Raw genomic sequence first — 20149 nt, 5'->3', positions numbered from 1 at the left:
AGCTACAGATTATTATTGATAATATTTGTATGCTACCCTTCATCCAAATATCTGAGGGTGGTTCACAGCATAAAGATGACATTCTAGAGCTTCAGTGCCAACTGAAAAGGTTGAGTATATTGAGCGCATGTTTTCACTTTCATTCAGAGCCAGTTTCAGGTTTTTGAAGGCTGACAGCACGTCTGTTTATGTTGGTGGATACTGGTGGCCCTCCCTTACCTTGACAGTTTGGAGCCACCAATTTAGCCCTAGTTTGTGGCAAGGGGAGGGGGAAGAAATCAGGCACATGTATCTTTGAAGGGGTCTGTGAAAGCACTGTGGGATACAGTGCCAGATCCATTCAAATACTGCTAAACTGCCATGTTGTGTTAAATACTGATATGATGCTGTCTGCTTTGTTTCACAGAATGTTTGAAACTCTCATACAGAACTACAGCGGTGATGACCCACTTGATCCTTGGTATAGGTTAGTCTTTCCTCTGACTGCCCTCTATCTTTTCTAGATTTATTCAAGTTATTTTATAACCACAAACAAAAAAGTACAGCCCCATTCGTATCCAGAAGCGAACGCAACCTGTGTCTGCACGGGTCGCGATTTGCTGCTTCTGCGCATGACGTCATTTTGAGCGCAAGTGGCAAAACGCGGAAGTAACGTGCTCCGTTACTTCCGGGTCGCCACAGTGCGCAACCCGAAAATACTTATCCCGAAACTACTTCAGCCCGAGGTATGACTGTACTAACAAAAAAGACCAATTACTCCAAACTAAAGCTAAATAATAACACCCAATCTAAAATCAATGGCAACCACATTTCTCTAAATGGAGAGCAGGGAGATGCCTGTATATCTGAAACTAAACCATATGAAATAAAACCCCTCCATAATGATTAAAAATGATCAAGATATTCTTGCCCCTTAGAGACCTGTAGTTTGTGTTAGTTTTTCTGCAATAACTGAATTCCAAAGGTTTTTATATCATAAGGATGCAGTCAGATTTTTAAAAAATGCTTTCCACTGTTTTGCTATAGAGATCCTGGCAGCTGGCAGCATCCGTGTTAACAGCTCCTTTTGGTGAAATGTCTTCATAGTGTCTGGCCGCATATTTGGTAGGGATTCTAACTATACTGTAAGGCAGCCTTTCCCATCCTTGGGTGTCCAGCTGTTTTTCAGCTACCTTTTCCATTATCCCTGGTAATTGGCCATGCTGGCTGGAGCAGATGGGAGCTGTAGTTCGACAACGTCTGGGGATCCAAGATTGGGAAACGCTGCTGTAAGACATACTATTGATCAGCTCCTCTTTTTAGGTATTTTCAGTGGGTTGAAGGTGTATCGGGAGTAGAAGGGAGACAAAAGCACCTGCTGTACCTGCTGGAGCGGCTTGTGAAAATATTTTTAAGTGACCAGAGGTACCAGCACGACGCAAGATTCATCAACTGCTGTGTGACGTTTGTACGTATACAGAACAGATGCACAATTTATTAAAACTTTGCACATGCTGAACAGTAAATTGCTTTTAAGTTTTGTTTTGTTTTGTTTGTTTTTTTTGGATTGATGTAAGTAGCCTTAAATTATATAATTATAAGTTGGGATATAAATATGTTTGCATTAAAAGAATCTAAATTATTGTACCTTTGGATTGTGTAATGTTTAATCTGATGTTTATTGGCGTTCAGTGGAAGTCCTGTTTATCTGGTTAGTTAGCAATTAAAAGGAATGTCAGAGTGTGGGGGTATCTTTTAGTGCAGGGGTGCGTATCCTGTCACCTTCCAGATGATGCTGGACTCCAATTCCTTTGCCCTGACCATTGTCAAAGCTGGCTAGCGTTGATGGAAATTTGAGTCCAGCAACATCTCTAGGGCTGAACATTCACCATCCTTCTTCTTTGGATGGCAACCTGGAGACCCCCTGACCCCCCTCATCCTCTCCAATCTCCTGTGATGTGTCACAAGTGTTTTCTTCTGTGTGAACCAAGACACAATCAAAGTTTTACTTGGCCCTTTACTCTAACCAAGCCCAAGCAGATAGCTCTTGTACCACACATTCTGCGGCACGCCTGCTCTGAATATGTAGCAAAACTCTCCTTTTAGCCCGTGAAGCTGCTTTTTAATAAGTCACATCATCAGGGGAGGTTCGGAGCTCAATAGCAGAGCATCTGATTTGTATGCAAGAAGTCCCAGATTCAGTCCCTGGCATCCCCAGGTAAGACTAGAAACAATTCCTGCGTCATCATCATCATTTTATTATTTATACCCTGCCCATCTGGCTCCTCTGTCATGTATGCTCTAACTGGGATTCCTGCATTGCAGGGGGTTGGACTAGATGACCCTTAGGATCCCTTCCAAGTCTACAATTCAATGATTCTATGAAGCCCTGCAGAATCGCTGCCAGTCAGGGTAGCCAGTGCTGAGCTAGATGGACTTGGTATAAGGCAATTTACTTTTTCTATTGGTCCATCTCATTATTGTCCATTCATGCCATTTAAAAAAATAGTGATATGGTTGCAAAGTAGTCTGCTTTTGCTGGCAGCAGCAATCCAGACTTTCTGATAGGGATCTTTCTCCACACCTGCTGACAGAGATCTTTTTAACCAGACATACCGGGAAATGAACTGGATACCTTCTTCCACTTGGCCAGGTGATAGAGATGGCCTTGTCTGCAGGGCTTGGAGTTCTCCCACTCTGTACTTCAACTACTGATGCCTATTCCTTGGCTTGTACAAGGGAGTGAGCAGCTGAGGTGTAGAATGGACAAGAAGAGATTGAAGAGCCCTTTACTCTCTTCTTGGTTCATGTGGTCATGAATCAATGAGTGGCCTTTCGGTCACTTATGCTCAATTCAAAATTGCCACCCAGATGAGTAGCTTGTCTTGAAAGATGTTTTCACACTCATAGAAAGCTAGTTTGCAAATAGCGATGGTAGTGTTGGTTGTTTTCTTGTCCTTGCTTTTATAACGGAACATTATTGTTACTAAGCTGACTTCACTTTCTTTTAAATGAATGTTAATGTGCATATGTCTATATCTCCTCTAGGCCGACTTCATCGATAAGCCGAGCAATTTTTTTGACTATTTGTGCAGCCAAGGGGTTGGTAGCAAATCATCTCTTCTGTATTGTGCTTGGGCTCAGAAGCTTGGCATGCAAGGAAATATATCTCATGCAAGTGCTGTTATTCAAATGGGTATTCACAATGGAGCAGAACCAATGGAGAAGCTGCATCAACAGTACAGGTATGTCTATATTTGGTCTGTGATTGACAAACTGATTTTGTAAAGACAGTGGAGTCCAAGCAAAGAACCTCTAGTATGGGGCAGAATGTGCCCCTCCAGGTCTTTTTGTTTGGCCCCTTGGCCCCCTTCCCAGGCCACACCTATCCCAGCTCCTGTGGGTGGCTTTTGATGGGCGGGTCAGAGGAAAAGTGGGTAGAGCAGCAAATGTAAATTTTACCTGCTCTGTAGACTAGGTTCGACACACATTCAGACACCCTTCTCTATGCTCCATCCAAGAAAGCAAGGGGCATCACTGTTTGGGTACACATTCCAAACAGGCAAAAGGAGGGCCATGAGTTGGGGGGAAAGGGTGGGGCCTGAGGATAGTTCTGGGGCCTAGATAGAAAGGACTTTTGAGGCTGCATTTGGCCTCCTGGACCTTCCCTGTTGCGGAGGAAAGTATTATTATTATTAATAATAATAATAATAATTTTTATTTATACCCCACCCTCCCCGGCCAGAGCCAGGCTCAAGGCGGCTAACACCAGTAAAATTGCAATAGAAACGTAATAGGGAAGGGAAAAAACCCCAATTTAAAATACAGGTTAAAATACAATTTAAAATGCAGCTTCCTAGATCAAAACCATAAGGGTCAGACTGAGTCCAAACGAAAGGCCAGGCGGAACAGCTCTGTCTTGCAGGCCCTGCGGAAAGATGTCAAATCCCGCAGGCCCCTAGTCTCTTGTGACAGAGTGTATATAGGTATATGCTGAGATTTTTTTCAAGCCTCAGGTGTTGTCTGATTAAGCGTGAGCTGGAAAACTTGGAATAACAGATTCAAAGACCATATGTGCTTCTTTGTAAAAAAAAAACAAACCAAAAAAGCTGCATCTCATGACAGTGGTGAGGCTGAAAATGAAGCTTAAGAGTTAAAGGCTTTCAAACTCTAATTGGCACGTGAAGTATGTGTTGTGCTTGGTGATAACGAGAGTATGTAGGTGATTAGGGAATAATTTCATTGTGACCAACTTTAGAAAATTGCTGTTGTGTGACCTGCTTTTAAGCTGTCTGTGCTGTGATCTTTAAACTTTGACTCGAGCTTTTAAATTAAATCTTATTTGATACAGAAGTATTTGACTTCTTAACCTTCCATCGCCAATGCTAGTTACGGTCTCTTCTCTTCAACCTAGATTTTTGCAGAGTTGCTTACCTCAGAATCAAATTTCAAATCACGGTAGGTTTACTTTCTGCACTTTCAATGTAATAATCTTACGACTTGCTTTTTAAGAATTTAATTTAGTAATGTCAGAATTCCTGAAAATAAACTTGAGGGTCACACCCTTCAGAGAGGGAACTGAAATGATGCTAATGTAAAACCTTTGTGTCTCTGCCTGATGGCACTGCACACTGTGGCATTGTCTCCAAGGACTCTTGAAAATCTTCACGATCTACTGGTTCTGTATAGGGGGGAACTGATGGGTGGCTGTCCTCTGAAACAAAGAGTTGGATTTTTGTCCTGTGAACGAAGAGAGTTTGCTGTGAACAAGGAGGCAGGATTGCAGCAAACTGAACCCATATGTTTGTTCAAGGGCAGAGGAACACAGAAAGCTCCCTTATGCTGCAGCCAGTTCAGTATTGTCTGCACTGACTGTTAGCAGCTTTCCAGGATTTCAGATGGAGTTCTGTCCCATAACTAACTGGAGAGGCTGGGTATTGACTTTGGGACCTCCTACCTGCAAAGCGCAGGTGGCGCTGTGGGTAAAACCTCAGCGCCTAGGACATGCCAATCGTATGGCCGGCGGTTCGAATCCCCGCGGCGGGGTGAGCTCCCGTTGTTCGGTCCCAGCTCCTGCCCACCTAGCAGTTCGAAAGCACCCTTAAATGCAAGTAGATAAATAGGTACCGCTTTTTAGCGGGAAGGTAAACGGCGTTTCCGTGTGCTGCGCTGGTGCTGGCTCGCCAGAGCAGCTTCGTCACACTGGCCACATGACCCGGAAGTGTCTTCGGACAGCGCTGGCCCCTGGCCTCTTAAGCGAGATGGGCTCACAACCCCAGAGTTGGACACGACTGGCCCGTACGGGCAGGGGTACCTTTACCTGCAAAGCAGATGATGTAACACTGAGCTGTAGTCCTTCCACACACTTGCCAAGGTATCATGTTTGCGGACCAAAATGGTCAGAACTGGACTAGGACGCATGTTTTGGACTGGAGAAAAAGCACCGGTTAAGTGAGAGTGTGCCCAGTGGAAAGAAAATAAAGGAATGAGAGAAAGAGCTCTGCATAAATACAATAGCTTGGATCCCAAGCTAGGTTAACTTAGGGAAGGGTAACTTTCCATTCCCTCCTCTCCCCTGCAACCATCTGGGAACCCTGAAAATTCTTTCCAAAAAGTTGGATGGCCCTCCTAGACAGTGTGGAGTGGGACGCAGGAGGCTGCTAGAGGATAGAAAATAGCCTCCAATTGCTCAGTTTCGAGTGATTCCTCTGGACGTCCCCATTGCTTCGCTCTACATTGCTATGGTGCAATGGCATTGTTGAACTTCTTTTGTAGACAGAGATGACAGAAGCTCATTTTATACATTCTATTCTAGCCTGTTTTTTGCCTTCAGCCAAGTAGCCAGTGAAAGAGATAGAGATTTAGATTTAGGTTATAATCTTACTTGTTTGAAGTGGTATTGCTGTTCTGGTGCATTCTACACCAAACACTTTTAATGCAAAGAAACAGACCAGATCCTAGAAGCCAGTCATTTCCCCATCATCATCTTGTGGAAGTAGTCTTAGATCAGGGATGGGGAACCTGTGGACCTGGATGTTCTTGGGCTATAGCTCTCACCATCCTGATAATTAGCTGTGCTTGCTGGGGCTGGTAGGAGTTCATCTGGAAGGCTACAGGTTCCTCGTCCCTTTTATATGTGAACTGTCTTTAATGATCAGCATCCATTCTTGGTTTTTCTCATGGTATTTTTTCCTCCTGTAGTTGGTGTTCTGCAGCCTCTTAATCCCCAAATGTCAAATCAGATGGCTCCTAAAGAAGGCCCAGTCTGTGCTAATCAAAATCAGGTACAGTAGAACCTCAACTCGCTACGTGATTGCAGCTCTGAACAGGTGGCAGGAATATAAGTGGAGAATGGGGGAAACAGTTGGAAGAGGCTGTCCGAGATCTTGTAATATCTCCTGAAGTCTTCATTAAATCTCACATGACCTTCCCAGGGCCCATTAAGCAAGGCAGAGGGCTTTAAAAAACTCTTTCCAAACTAGGTTTTCCTGCCACAGAAAGTTTTTAAACCCTCCGCCTTGCTTACTTGGCTCTGGGAAGGTCACATGAGGCCTCTGTTTAATATTGTTATTTATTAAATTCGTATCTTTCTTCTTCCGCTGCCCTGTTCCTTGTCTTTTCAGCCCTGTGCTAAAAGAATCCTCAAACTGAATTTCCTCTCCTATTTTCTAGAATCCAGCCAATTCTGAACAACAGCCCATCATCTGTAGGGAACAAGAAAAAATGTAAGTACAGTGGTACCCCGCAAGACCAATGTCTCACAAGATGGAAAACCAGCAAGACGAAAGGGTTTTCTGTTTTGGAGGCGCTTCGCAAGACGAATTTCCCTATGGGCTTGCATCGCAAGACGAAAGCCCATAGGGAAATGCTGGCGGTCGGGAGCAAAGACTTTCGCCCACAGCCGGCCTTCAGAAGAGGACCTCTTCTGAAGGCCGGCGGGGGGCAAAAGTCTTTGCTCCCCCCGCCTGCCTCCCCCCCCCGCCTGCCCCGGGCGATCTTAAAATGCTGGCGGGCGGGAGCGAAGCGTTCGCTGCCGACCCCCAGCATTTTAAAATCTCCAAGGGACAGCAGAGAAGTCTCTGTCCCGGGGAGATTTTAAAATGCTGGGGGCTGCCGACCCCCAGCATTTTAAAATCTCCCCCTGTCCCGGGGAGATTTTAAAATGCTGGGGGTCGGGAGCGAAGCGCTGCCGACCCCCAGCATTTTAGAATCTCCCCATGTCCCGGGAAGGTTTTAAAATGCTGGGGGTCGGGAGCGAAGCGCTGCCGACCCCCAGCATTTTAAAATCTCCCCGTGTCCCGGGAAGGTTTTAAAATGCTGGGGGTCGGCAGCCCGACACCTGCCCCAGCCGCCCCACTTCGGAAAGCTGTTCCGAAGTGGGGAGGGGGGGGGCGGGGACACCTGCCCCAGCCGCCCCACTTCGGAAAGCTGTTCCGAAGTGGGGCGGGGGGGCGGGGACACCTGCCCCAGCCGCCCCACTTCGGAAAGCTGTTCCGAAGTGGGGCGGGGGGGCGGGGACACCTGCCCCAGCCGCCCCACTTCTGAAAGCTGTTCCGAAGTGGGGAGGGGGGGCGGGGACACTTGCCCCAGCCGCCCCACTTCGGAAAGCTGTTCCGAAGTGGGGAGGGGGGGCGGGGTCACCTGCCCCAGCCGCCCCACTTCGGAAAGCTGTTCCGAAGTGGGGCGGGGGGCGGGAACACCTTCTGAAGGCGGGCAGGGGTGAAAGTCTTTGTCCCCCCTGCCTGCCTTCCCAGGGGCTTTTAAATCGCCCCGGACAGCGGAGAAGTCCTCCGCTGTCCCAGGGTTTTTTAAAATGCTGGGGGTGGGAAGAAAAGCCCTTGTCCCCCCCCCCCAGCCTTCAGAAGAGGTCCGGGGACAGACTGTCCCCGGACCTGGTCTGAAGGCGGTTTCCCTAGGAACGCATTAATTGATTTTCAATGCATTCCTATGGGAAACCTTGCATCGCAAGACGAAAAAACCGCAAGACGAAGAGACTTGCGGAACGAATTAATTTCGTCTTGCGAGGCACCACTGTAACTGTAAAAATGTAAGCAACTTGAATGTCCATTCTTAAATGGCTTGGGTCATGCATACTTGAATGTGCATCTTTGCCCTGTCTCTTGAGTCCAGGGGGAAACTCTGCTTTCCCTTCTAAGCATTACCTAGTTTTCATTGGTAGCACTCACTCTGTAATACATTTCCTAAGGAGATCTGCCTTGTTCCTGCCCTAATTTCTTATTGACATTTTACCTCATTTTTACCCTAACATTTGGTAAAGGAGCAGGTTACAAGGTATTCCCCTTTATCATCACAACAATCCTATGGTTATTGGGATGTGCATAGAACCTCCCCTTCCCCTAATTCAGTTTTTAACCTGCTTTGTGTTTTCGTTAAACACAAAGGCCTCTTTGCTTAGGATGGTGCCTCTTTTGGTTTTTTCAAATGATCGGAGGTCTCCGTTCAATGAAAGTTTGCACTGGAGCAGCTGTCAGAGCCCCTTCCTTATGGGTCTTCAGAGCAGTCCCTGCTTGCTCCTACAACATGAACAGGAACTACTCTGAAGTTTGCTGACGAATAGAGCAACTTGCTAGTTGGGAAAATAAAGGCAGCACCCCAAAAAAATAGCTGGGGAGGAGGGTGGGGGAAGTCCACCCTGCCAAGACAATGGCCTTTCAGGCAAAGGAGCCGTCTCTGAGCAGTGGACTTCTCCCTCAGCTATTTCCAAGGTTCAGTCTTCATTTCCCCCCTATGTCCAGTCTTGCCGATGAAGGCAGCACTGTCTCCATTCATTTACATGGGGCTGGGGTGGGAAATAACATCTCAAAAAATACATATATTGGGCCTATCACAGCTCTAATACTCTGTGGAGTTCTGGAATTTCAGGGCTAGCCTATTTTGTTTTTGACAGCACTGGGGAAGGCTTGTTTTCCTTGTAGGTCTGAAAGTTGCAACTCGCTTTGGTATTTGGGCTTTCTCCAAAGTGAATGCACATTTCTAGTAGGCTAGACTGAACAAGGGGAGAGACAAACCCAAGAGCACCCTATGAACATCTCCCTTCTCAAAAGACCCTTTTGGCGTTTGAATTGGTGTTGTCTAGAGGCTGGCACTGTTAATCACAGATTGCTTGTTGGCATTACCATTTGTTGGCTTCATGATAGGATAGGATGTTGCTTGTTTGTGTTTAAATGGTCCCCCTTGTTCGGAGTGTTGCATGCTGTTTTGGGTGCCCTTGGGCAGAGACTCTGCCAATAGTTGCTGTAAAGAAACTTGCCACTTCTTTTCCTCCACAGGGAACAGCCTAGATATGTCACCACTATTTCCAGGTCAGAAATCCTACCGACTCCATCCAATCCTAACCTTGAGCAGAAGGTCATGTACGACAAGAACCTTCTCTTCTGTGAAGGTTCTGAATTGTGCTTTGAAGAAGTCAGAGCGAATGCACATTTTAAAAAAGCTGAGCAGCTGAAAAGGAACAAAAAATGGGGTAATTACAAGTTAAGACTTCCAGCTAATCTTGCTCCAGAGCCTGAAGACAGAGTTGCAAGACATTTTAATATTAGACAAAACATGCAGCTATGCTAAACTGGACCCAGGCTAAACTAGTTGGACTTCGTGTCACATTGAAATAAATAGGACACAATTTTCACATTGATGATCTTAGTAATAGCCGAAAACATAGTGGCAGTGGGAAGCTAACCATTACAAGGCCTGTCCCTTCCAGATTTTCCTAAAAGTTCTCAGATATGGCAACTTATCCAAAGTAACTCATTCAATTTTTGTATGTAGATGTATCCTGTATCCTTGGAGACCTTAACATAGTCAGAATTAACAAGTATTTTTGACACCTTGTCTGTCATGCTGGCTTCTGTCCTGGCCTCTGTCTATCTTTTCCTGTTTTTTCAGAGTTGCTAAGTTTCCTTTTATAATAGCTATTAACAATTTATAATAGCTATTATTTATAATAGCTATTAACAATAACCAAAGAGGCAGTGGGAGAGAGATACCACCTTTCTCCAAAATAAAAAAATATTCATACAGATGCTTTGTTTTCTGCAATATTGCATTTGACATTCAGAGGATGATGAGAGAGAATTTTTGAAGAAGAAGGAAAATGACCTTCTTGAGCTACAGAAACTACAGCAGAGGCTAGATCAGCTCTCCCAGACATCATCAACATCCCAGAAAACTGCAGCACAGCCATCTACTTGGCAATCCCTTCAAAGCCCCACAGTGGTATGTATGTTTGTGATACTGCATACTATATTGGCATTATTTTAAATATTCATTCTCTGCGTTGTTAACATCAAAATGTTACTTGATTGAAAAATATGCTTTGAAAGTGCTGACTTCCTCGCCTCTCTCACCCTTGGGGAGCAACAGAGACTCCACGCCAGGACCCATAGCTGCCCCCCTTCTCATTAACGGCTCTAGTGAGATACCCCAGCCATATCTCTTTGTGAGAGTTAAGACTAAGCAACAGCATCCTCAAGACACTGTTAAAACAGAGCTCATGTATGAGTCATCTCCCACTTGGACTACTGCAATGCGCTCTGTGTGGAGCTACCTTTGAAGGTGACCCGGAAACTGCAATTAATTCAGAATGCGGCAGCTAGACTGGTGACTGGGAGTGGCCGCCGAGGCCACATAACACCGGTCCTGAGAGATCTGCATTGGCTGCCAGTGTGTTTCTGAGCACAATTCAAAGTGTTGGTGCTGACCTTTGAATTGGCCTCGGTCCTGTATACCTGAAGGAGCGTCTCCACCCCAGCCTGCACACTGAGATCCAGCATTGAGGGCCTTCTGGTGGTTCCCTCATTGCGAGAAGTGAGGTTACAGGGAACCATACAGAGGGCCTTCTCGGTAGTTGCACCTGCCCTGTGGAACGACCTCCCTTCAGATGTGAAGGAAATAAGCAGCTATCTTCTCTTTAAAAGACATCTGAAGGCAGCCCAGTTTAGGGAAGTTTTTAATATTTAATGCTGTATTGTTTTTAACACTTGATTGGGAGCCGCCCAGAGTGGCTGGAGAAATTCAGCCAGATGGGCAGGGTATAAATAATAAAATACAGTGGTGCCTCGCAAGACGAAAAGAATCCGTTCTGTGATTCTCTTCGTCTAGCGGTTTTTTCGTCTTGCGAAGCAAGCCCATTGACGGATTAGCGCTATTAGCACTTTTAGCGGCTTATCTGCTGATCGGATCAGCTGATAAGCGACTTAGCGGCTTAGAAAAAGGGGGGGAGGAAAAAAAACCAGCAGGAACTCGCAAGACATTGTCGTCTTGCGAAGCAAGCCCATAGGAAATTCGTTTTGCGAAGCACCTCCAAAACGGAAAACTTTTTCGTCTAGTGAGTTTTCCGTCTTGCGAGGCATTCGTCTTGCGGGGCACCACTGTATTATTATTGTTGTTGTTGTTGTTGATTGAAAGGATAAACTGCAAAAACGTGTACCTAAAGGTATTTTCAGTAGTTGCTCTCCAACTCCAAGCCTGTATAAGCTTTCCAAAATCCAAGTCAGGTTGTTTTTCAGGAGCTGTGCGTATTTGTTATTTAGTGAATATATTACTTTACAGAGTTGGCCCACTAGCCAGTCTCGCCTAGCATTGGGAGCAGCGGCTCTCCAGGTTCTTCCCACAATCTCTGCTTGAGTTGGAAATAGTATCTGAGACCTTCTCCAAGCCAAAGCAATGTGCTGTAGCCCTGGCTCCTTTGGTTAGACAGTGGGTTTTGTTTCAGTTGGGCTGGTGGGGGAAGCTAACGTGGTGCCCTGCAGATGATTGTTGGACTATAGCTCCCATTAGCCACAGCCAGTGGACAGGGGTGTTGGGAGTTATAGTACAACAGCATCTAGAAGGCACTGTACTGGCCACATCTGGCTTCAAGTCAATAGGATAGGAATGAGGAACGCATCTCGCTGATGGACAACGATACCTATTGGTCCTGCAATAGATGGTATTGTTTGAATTGCCTAACTTTCAAAACTTGTATGTCCTTCCTGTGTTAAAACACATTTCTACCCTAAGTCTTCAGGGCATGATGGGAAAGCAGCTTTAAATTGATTAAAAATTCCTTAAAGCTTTAAACCCATTCTAAGTTTTTTAAAATATGCACAATTTTCATGCTAACACTTCTGTCTTGAAATGCCACAGGTTGCTGGACAGGGTCAGAAGTGCATTAAAACATTGTGTAAGTTTCTCCTTGCCTAAATGTTGTCTTTCTTCACTTTTTAAGGATGACCCATACGTACAAACCTGTACAGCTCAGGATCTGCCAGAGCGGGCAGTACCTTCCCTAGCTGGATACCTACAAAAGTCTTTGAATTTGGGGACAGAACATCAGAGTTTGGCATCAGGTGCTTCGGCTTCACAGCTGGTAGGAAGTCGGCAGCAAATAGCAGTTTCCGATGAGATTTTGGTGGGTGGTGCTTCAGCTACACAACCGGTCAGGAATTTCCAGCAACAACCAATCTTGGTTTCTGCATCAACCATCCCCAGCGGAAAGGCTGCATCCAAAGCGAAACTTGATCTTGAAGATTGTGAGAATAGTCTGCACAGATTTCAAGTCAGCTCCGATGATCAGCCGCCCCAGAAACGTGCTATCCTCTCCAACATTTACCATCATGGAGAGCAGTAAGTGAAAACTAGGCCTCTTAACGCCTGTCTCCATTGTTTTTTCCCCTAGTTTTTCTTTTAACTAGGTGAGGGGAACTTGGAGTGCGTTCCTTTAGGGGGATTATTTGCGAAGACATGCTATGGCAGGCATAGGCAAACTCGGTCCATCCATCACCCCTAGCTAACAGGACCAGTGGTCAGGGATGATGGGAATTGTAGTCTCAAAACATCTAGAGGGCCGAGTTTGCCAATAATAATAATAAATTTTATTTATACCCCGCCCTCCCCAGCCAAGGCCGGGCTCAGGGCGGCTAATAACCAATAATAAAAACGAGTTGAATGAATACAACTTAAAAGCAAGATTAAAATACAACATTAAAACAATTAAAATGAAGCCTCATCACAGGAGGAGAAAGGAAAAAGAAAGAGGGGGAGGGTATCAAATTGACTCCAAGCCAAAGGCCAGGCGGAACAACTCTGTCCTACAGGCCCTGCGGAAAAAAATCAGATCCTGCAGGGCCCTGGTCTCATGAGACAGAGCGTTCCACCAGTGTTGAAAAAGCCCTGGCTCTGGTTGAGGCTAATCTAACTTCCTTAGGGCCCGGGACCTCTAGGGTGTTGCTATTTGTGGACCTTAAGGTCCTCCATGGGGCATACCGGGAGAAGCGGTGCTATGGCATTTTTGGGCAGACCTAAAACCACCCTGCTCCTTTTCAGTAGATGGCTCTGTCATAAAAGCCATTCACTTCCTTTCACCCATCTCTCATTTTGAGCACTTACTCAAATATGTTGTTCATATTTCACTCCCTGTTTTTGACCTTGTAAGAATTAGGTTGCCTTTAACCGATACTAGAGAACTTAACACATTGGCTTTTCTGTGCAGGCACTTGGACACATCTCATCAGAAACCGCAACACTCCGCAGAAGTGAGAGATGGTAATAATTTGCTCTCTTTGTAATACTCTGTGAGCCCTCTAACATAGCGGGCTATTGAGCTATACTCAAAAGTCTCCTACTTGCAAACCCTGTTTATCTTACAAGCAGTGAGTGGTCTGTGGTTCAGCTGTGTTGAGGCTCCATGATAAAGTTGACTCCATCTACTGTAAGGGATTCATGGCCAAGGAGCGAACATGCTCATGAATCATTGCATAACACTGGAAAGCCAGTCTGGTGTAGGACTAAGGACAGAAGGTTGCAGGTTCCAATCCCCATGTTGCCATGAAGCACAATGGGTTGACACTGGGCCAGCCCCATCAGCTATTTTCATGCATGTAATTATTGCATAGAGGAAGGGCAGCTGGACCCCACGACCCCATCAGCATCTCATGCAGGCAGCTTACACTCACACATACCCTGGCCGGTATGTTCTTAAGTAGAACATGAGAAAGGGCCACCTAAGTGTATGCAGGCAACTAGGACTCTCTTGGGCAGGGACTCTGGTGCTCTGAAGCACCTACAGACGTGTGAATACATACATCGATGTTGGAAGGGGTGGCTGGCATGGCAGCGTCAGTTGTGAGCCCGATTCTGCCTCATCCATGTGATGATTGTATCTCAGCTTCTATCTCAGCTTAACTTACTTCATAGGGTGGCTGTAAAGATAGGAGTGGAAGAGAGGGGGAAGTCCGGGGGGGGGGGAGAGAAGTACCGTATTTTTTACTCTATAAGACTCACTTTTTCTCTCCTAAAAAGTAAGGGGAAATTTGTGTGCGTCTTATGGAGCGAATGCAGGCTGCGCAGCTGTCACAGAAGCCAGAACAGCAAGAGGGATTGTTGCTTTCACTGCACAGCGATCCCTCTTGCTGTTCTGGCTTCTGAAATTCAGAATTTTTTTCCCCTTGTTTTTCTCCTCCAAACACTAGATGTGTCCTGTGGTCTGATGCATCCTATAGAGCGAAAAATATGGTATTTTTTGCTGACATGAGTACTTTGGAGGAAGGATGAGATATAAATGTCACACACAAAAATACACTTATTTTTTTTAAAAAAATAATTTTTATTAAGTTTCTTACAGATATAACACATATCACAACAAAAGAAAAGAAAAAGAAAAAAGACAGGATCACAAATATAAACAAAAAAGAGAGTAGAAAGAAGGTACTGGTAAATACCTAAACACCTAAACAACACAAATTACTTAATTATTTAGACTTCTAACCTCATAAACATATTTTGGGCTTCCTCTGAGCCCTCCCATCTGAATTTCCTTGTAATTAAAATGTAGCAGTTTTCTGATATCATTTTTTAAAAACACAATATTCCAATTAAAATAAAATTTCTTAACTTTCCTTAAAGTTCTAAATCTTATTTATTTCTTTAACTCTTAATTTAATCATAGGCCTACAGTGGTGCCTCGCAAGACGAAAATAATCCGTTCCGCGAGTCTCTTCGTCTAGCGGTTTTTTCGTCTTGCGAAGCAACCCTATTAGCAGTTTAGCGGCTATTAAAGGCTTAGCGGCTTAAAGGCTATTAGCGGCTTAGTGGCTAGGGGTTTTTTCGTCTTGCGAGGCTTTCGTCTTGCGGGGCACCACTGTATTTAGGTACTTTCAAGTAATTTCTAATTTTTAATATCACAGTACTTATTCAAATAGTCCTTAAATTTCTTCCACTCTTCCTGGTATTCCTCTTCTTTTTGGTCGTGGATTCTTCCAGTAAGGTCAGCCAACTCCATATATTCCATCATTTTCATCTGCCATTCTTCCACAGTTCTTGTGTTTTCCATTTCTTGGTTATTAAAATTCGAGTAGCAGTTGTGGCATACAAAAATAACTTTACATCTTTCTTGGGCAGTTCAGGACCTATTATTCCAAGGAGAAAGGTCTCTGGTTTTTTAATAAATGTATATGTCAACATTTTTAAAAATTAATTATAAATCTTTTCCCAGAAGTCTCTCACCTTGGAACATGTCCACCACACGTGATAAATGGTACCTTCCCTTTCTTTACATTTTCAACATATATTATCACAACTATGATAAATCTTAGCTAATTTAACCGGAGTTAAATACCATCTATACATCATTTTCATTATATTTTCCTTTAACATCGTACATGCAGTAAATTTTACCCCTTTCTTCCATAGCCTCTCCCAATCTTCCATCATTATATTATGTCCTACATCTTGTGCCCAATCAATCATAACCAATTTAACTTGTTCATCCTTTGTATGCCACTCCAACAACAGATTATACATTTTAGACATGTTTTTAACATTAGTATCTTAACAATTCCGTCTCCAATTTGGTTTTTTCTGTTGCAAAACCATTTCTCTTATCAATCTTGAATAATTCATTAATTTGATAGTATTGAAGCCAATTCACCTTATCTTTAATTTGTTCAAACGGTTTTAATTTAAAGCCTTCTTGGTTCTCTATCAATAAATCAGAGTATCTCAACCATTTGTTTTCCATATTTAACTTTTTTGGGGCCTGTGCTTCCATTGGAGAGATCCATTTGGGTGTTTTTCGTAGAAAAATATCTTTATATCTACTCCAAACATTGTATAGCGTTTTCCTAATTATATGATTCTTGAAACCACTATGGGCCTTTATCTTATCATACCATAGATATGCCTGCCACCCAAATCTATTATACAATCCCTCCAAATGCAGGATATCTTCATTGTCTAATTGTATCCAGTCTTTAATCCAGCAGAAGGCCGCAGCTTCAAAATATATCTTCAAATCTGGCAGGGAAAACCTCCTCTTTCTCTCACATCCGTAAGCAACTTATATTTAATTCTAGGTCTTTTCCCCTGCCAGATAAACTTTGACAACTCCTTCTGCCATTCTTTAAAACATTTAATATTATCAATAATTAGTAGGGTTTGAAACAAGAACAACACTTTCGGCAATACATTCATCTTAATCACCAATATTTGGCCCATAAGTGTGAGTTTTAGATTTGTCCATATCTCTAATTCTCTTAATTTCATCCCCTACTTTTACATAGTTGTCCTTATATAAGTTCTTCACCGTTAAATTTACCCCTAAGTACTTAACTTTTTTTCGAAAAGGTCAGGCCTGTCTTTTCAATAAAAATTCTCCTTTCATCATTGTCCAATTTTTTTTTCTAAAACTTTGGTTTTGCTCTTATTTAATTTGAATCCTGCCACCTGCCCAAACTCCTGAATCATCTCCAGTGCTTTTATTGCACTGGTTTCTGGATCCTGTAAAGTTAAAACCAAATCATCAGGAAAGGCTTTTAATTTATACTGTTTAGAACCTACTACAATGCCCTTAACCTCCTCTTTCCTCAACATATTTAGCAAAACCTCCAGAACTGAAATAAATAACAGAGCGGAGAGTGGACCCCCTTGCCTGGTTCCTTTCTCAATTCTAATTTCCTCTGATACCACATTGTTAACAATAATTTTAGCTTTGCGCTCAGAATAGATCGCCTTGATACTATTTAAGAATTCTTGACCAACCTCAATTCTTTCTAAATTTCTTTCCATAAAAAGCCAAGAGATATTATCAAAGGCCTTCTCTGCGTCAATAAACATTAATAAAGCTTTACAATTTCTTTTAGCTTCTAATCTTTCCAATATATCAATTAAATTCCCATTATTATCTTTCATGTGTCGTCCAGGCAGAAATCCTGCCTGGTCCTTATGAATATACTCTGTTAAGACCTTCTTCAATCTATTAGCCAGAATATTTGCAAAAAATTTATAATCCACATTAAGTAATGAGATTGGTCTGTAATTTTTAACATCCAATCTATCATGGTCTAATTTCGGTATCAGGGTTATATAAGCATCTTTCCAGGTTTCAGGTGCTTTCTCCCCTCTTAAAATCTTATTACACACATCTGCCAATGGTTGAATTAGCCAATCTTTCAGAGTTTTGTAATATGTGGCTGATAACCCATCTGGTCTTGGGGCTTTGCCTAGTTTCATCTGATTTATAGCTGTCTCAACTTCCTGTCTAGTAATCAAACCATTGAGTAGGAGTCTTATCTGTGGGAATTTTCTGAAATTCATTTGTATTAAGAAATTGCTCAATTTTATCCTTGTCTTCTTTACCTTTGTTATACAGTTGTTTAAAATATTTCTGAAAACATTTCCTTACGCCTGCAGGGTTTTCAAAAGATTTTCCATCAGATACAATATTTGTAATGGTATTCTGTTTCTGTCTCTTTTTTCATTGCCAAGCCAACAATTTTCCAAAATTATTTGCAGATTCAAAGTTCCTCTGTTTCATTGTTTTTATTTTCCATTCTATTTCTTGATTTATGATTTGAGAAAATTGTATTTGCAAAGCTTTAATTTCTTTTTGTATCTGTTGGCTCTTTGGCATTGCTCTCAAATTCTTCTCTTTTTCTTTTATTTGAGACAGAATTTTTTCTTTTTTTCCATTCTGTATCTTTTTCTTTATCGAATTCTATTGTATGAGGAAACCTCTCATTACAGCTTTACTAGCATCCCAAATGACTCTTGTTTCTACCTCTGTATTCATATTTAATTCAAAATAATCTCTTAGAGTCTTTTGGGCCTTGCCAATCATCTGTTCATTCCTCAACAACTCATCATTCATCCTCCATCTGAAGGAACCCTGCAGACATAATTTCATTTCCAAAAACTGCATTATGATCAGAACAAGTCTTAGGACAGATTTGAGTTTTACAAACCCTAGGGACCAGATCTCTAGAAATCCATAAATAGTCGTTTCTCAAAAATGTTTGGCTTGAATTTGAGAAAAAAAGTATCATCTCTTTCCGTAGGATTCCGTAGCCTCCATATATCTGACAAGTCATATTTATCCATCATATCAAAAAAAAATCTTTGGTAACCTTTCAGAATTTTGAAGTTTTTGTTCTGGTGATTTATCCATAAATGTTGAGGCTACCCTATTCAGGTCACCCATTAAAATCAATTTGTAATCCAAATAGTCTATGTCTTGAGTCCAATTTTTTTTAAAAATTCCACTTTACCATCATTTGGTGCATAGATTCCCAATAAAAGAAACTTATCGCCTTGTGCTGTAATCTCAACAGCAACGTATCTCCTCTCCTCATCCTTAAACATCAACTTGGGATTTCATTTTTCTTTAACATAGAAAATCACACCTCTTTTTGTAACTTTGTCCGATGAAATAAATTCCAGTCCAAGTTTCTTATTCTGTAAAATCTTTCTAAGAAGTCTAATAACATGTGTTTCCGGTAAACAGATTACATCCAAATTCTGTCTTGCCAAAATGTGATAAACTTGGCTCCTTTTTTGAGGAGAATTTAAAATATTCACATTCCAGGAGCAAATTTTTAAAGCCATCCTGATATTTTTAGGGGCCTGCTGCTCTCAGTGAGGGAAGGACTTTCCAATCCCAGCTCTTTTACGTTTTTCTCCAGAAATTTTTCTTTCTCTCCCACAGTTCTTATTCTTTGTTTTCTCCCTTGGAACTTGAAAGAGAGACCTTCTGGAAACTCCCACCTGAAAAAAATATATTCTTTCTTCTTAAAGCAGTCGCCAAATCTGTGTAGTTATTTCTCAGGGCCAAGAAGTGTTTTGGGATCTCTTTGAACAAGATTATCCCCTTCCCTTCTATCTTTAGGCTTTTTTATAGTGGTGTCCTAAAATGGTGTCTCTTTGTTCTTTTGTTTTAAAAATGACCATACAGTCATGGGTAATCTTGGAATCTTTTTTCGGCCCAAATCTATAAGCCTTATCAATCCAGGAATTTACAAAAATACACTTATGAACACCATCCAAAAGAGAGCTGAATTGTTGAAAGCATGAAATCTCTTACTACTTAACAATTTGAAAATACTGTATGTACCAGCTCTAGATACAGTTTCCCCCATGGCTGCTACATACCAGTTACAAGATCAATTTGGGTTCCAAATATAACTTCAGTTCATACGATTCATTTTATCTTTACTTTGGGGTAAAAGCGTTTTATCCTTTATTGAGATATACACTACCCATTCTGAAACCAATGCAGGGCACTAGAAATTACAGCATAAATATTTCTTTCGTTTTTCTTTTTCTTTTTAAGAGGAATGCAGATCTATAAAGCACAGCAAAGTCTTCTTGCTACTTGTTCCAGTGTTAACTATTTCTTTGGTGGAAATAAAGGAGCCCATGTGTAATAAAGTCCATTAACTTCAAAGCATGTTTCCCACTGTCAAATTCTTATGTTGGTTTTCTTACTGTTTTAGCATCGGGTGGTAGGAATTCTTCCATTTTCAACGACAACCGTCAAGCCACTCCAAATACATCAAGTATGACGCAAGCGACTCCGTCTAAAATACTTCCATCTCCCACTGTTCACACTAAAGAGGCCCTGGGTATGTATATGGTCCCTTCAAAACAGGAGTATAAAACTTGTGTTTCCATGTTGGCCGTGGGGGGGAGGGAAGCCCTCTTCTCTGTGGCTGCTAGCCGCTGACCAGACCACAGTGGTACCTCAGGTTAAGTACTTAATTCATTTCAGAGGTCCGTTCTTAACCTGAAACTGTTCTTAACCTGAAGCACCACTTTAGCTAATGGGGCCTGCTGCTGCCGCCACACGATTTCTGTTCTCATCCTGAAGCAAAGTTCTTAATCCAAGGTACTATTTCTGGGT

The 20149-nt window shown here is 42.7% G+C and overlaps 1 protein-coding gene across 1 annotated transcript in view; it reads left to right on the top strand.

Moving 5' to 3' along the window:
- The window catches only part of BUB1 (BUB1 mitotic checkpoint serine/threonine kinase), a 33911-nt gene that overhangs the window by 1523 nt on the left and 12239 nt on the right, over positions 1-20149 (top strand). The window contains 11 exon segments of the mRNA XM_082217388.1: positions 407-466; positions 1303-1447; positions 3028-3224; positions 4394-4437; positions 6181-6263; positions 6652-6704; positions 9270-9463; positions 10055-10212; positions 12206-12603; positions 13469-13521; positions 19743-19871. Coding sequence (XP_082073514.1) covers positions 407-466; positions 1303-1447; positions 3028-3224; positions 4394-4437; positions 6181-6263; positions 6652-6704; positions 9270-9463; positions 10055-10212; positions 12206-12603; positions 13469-13521; positions 19743-19871 — 1514 coding nt within the window.

This window comes from Podarcis vaucheri, assembly GCF_965113315.1.
Source record: "Podarcis vaucheri genome assembly, chromosome: 3".
NCBI lineage: Eukaryota > Metazoa > Chordata > Lepidosauria > Squamata > Lacertidae > Podarcis > Podarcis vaucheri.
This window is presented reverse-complemented; position numbering and strand designations above follow the sequence as displayed.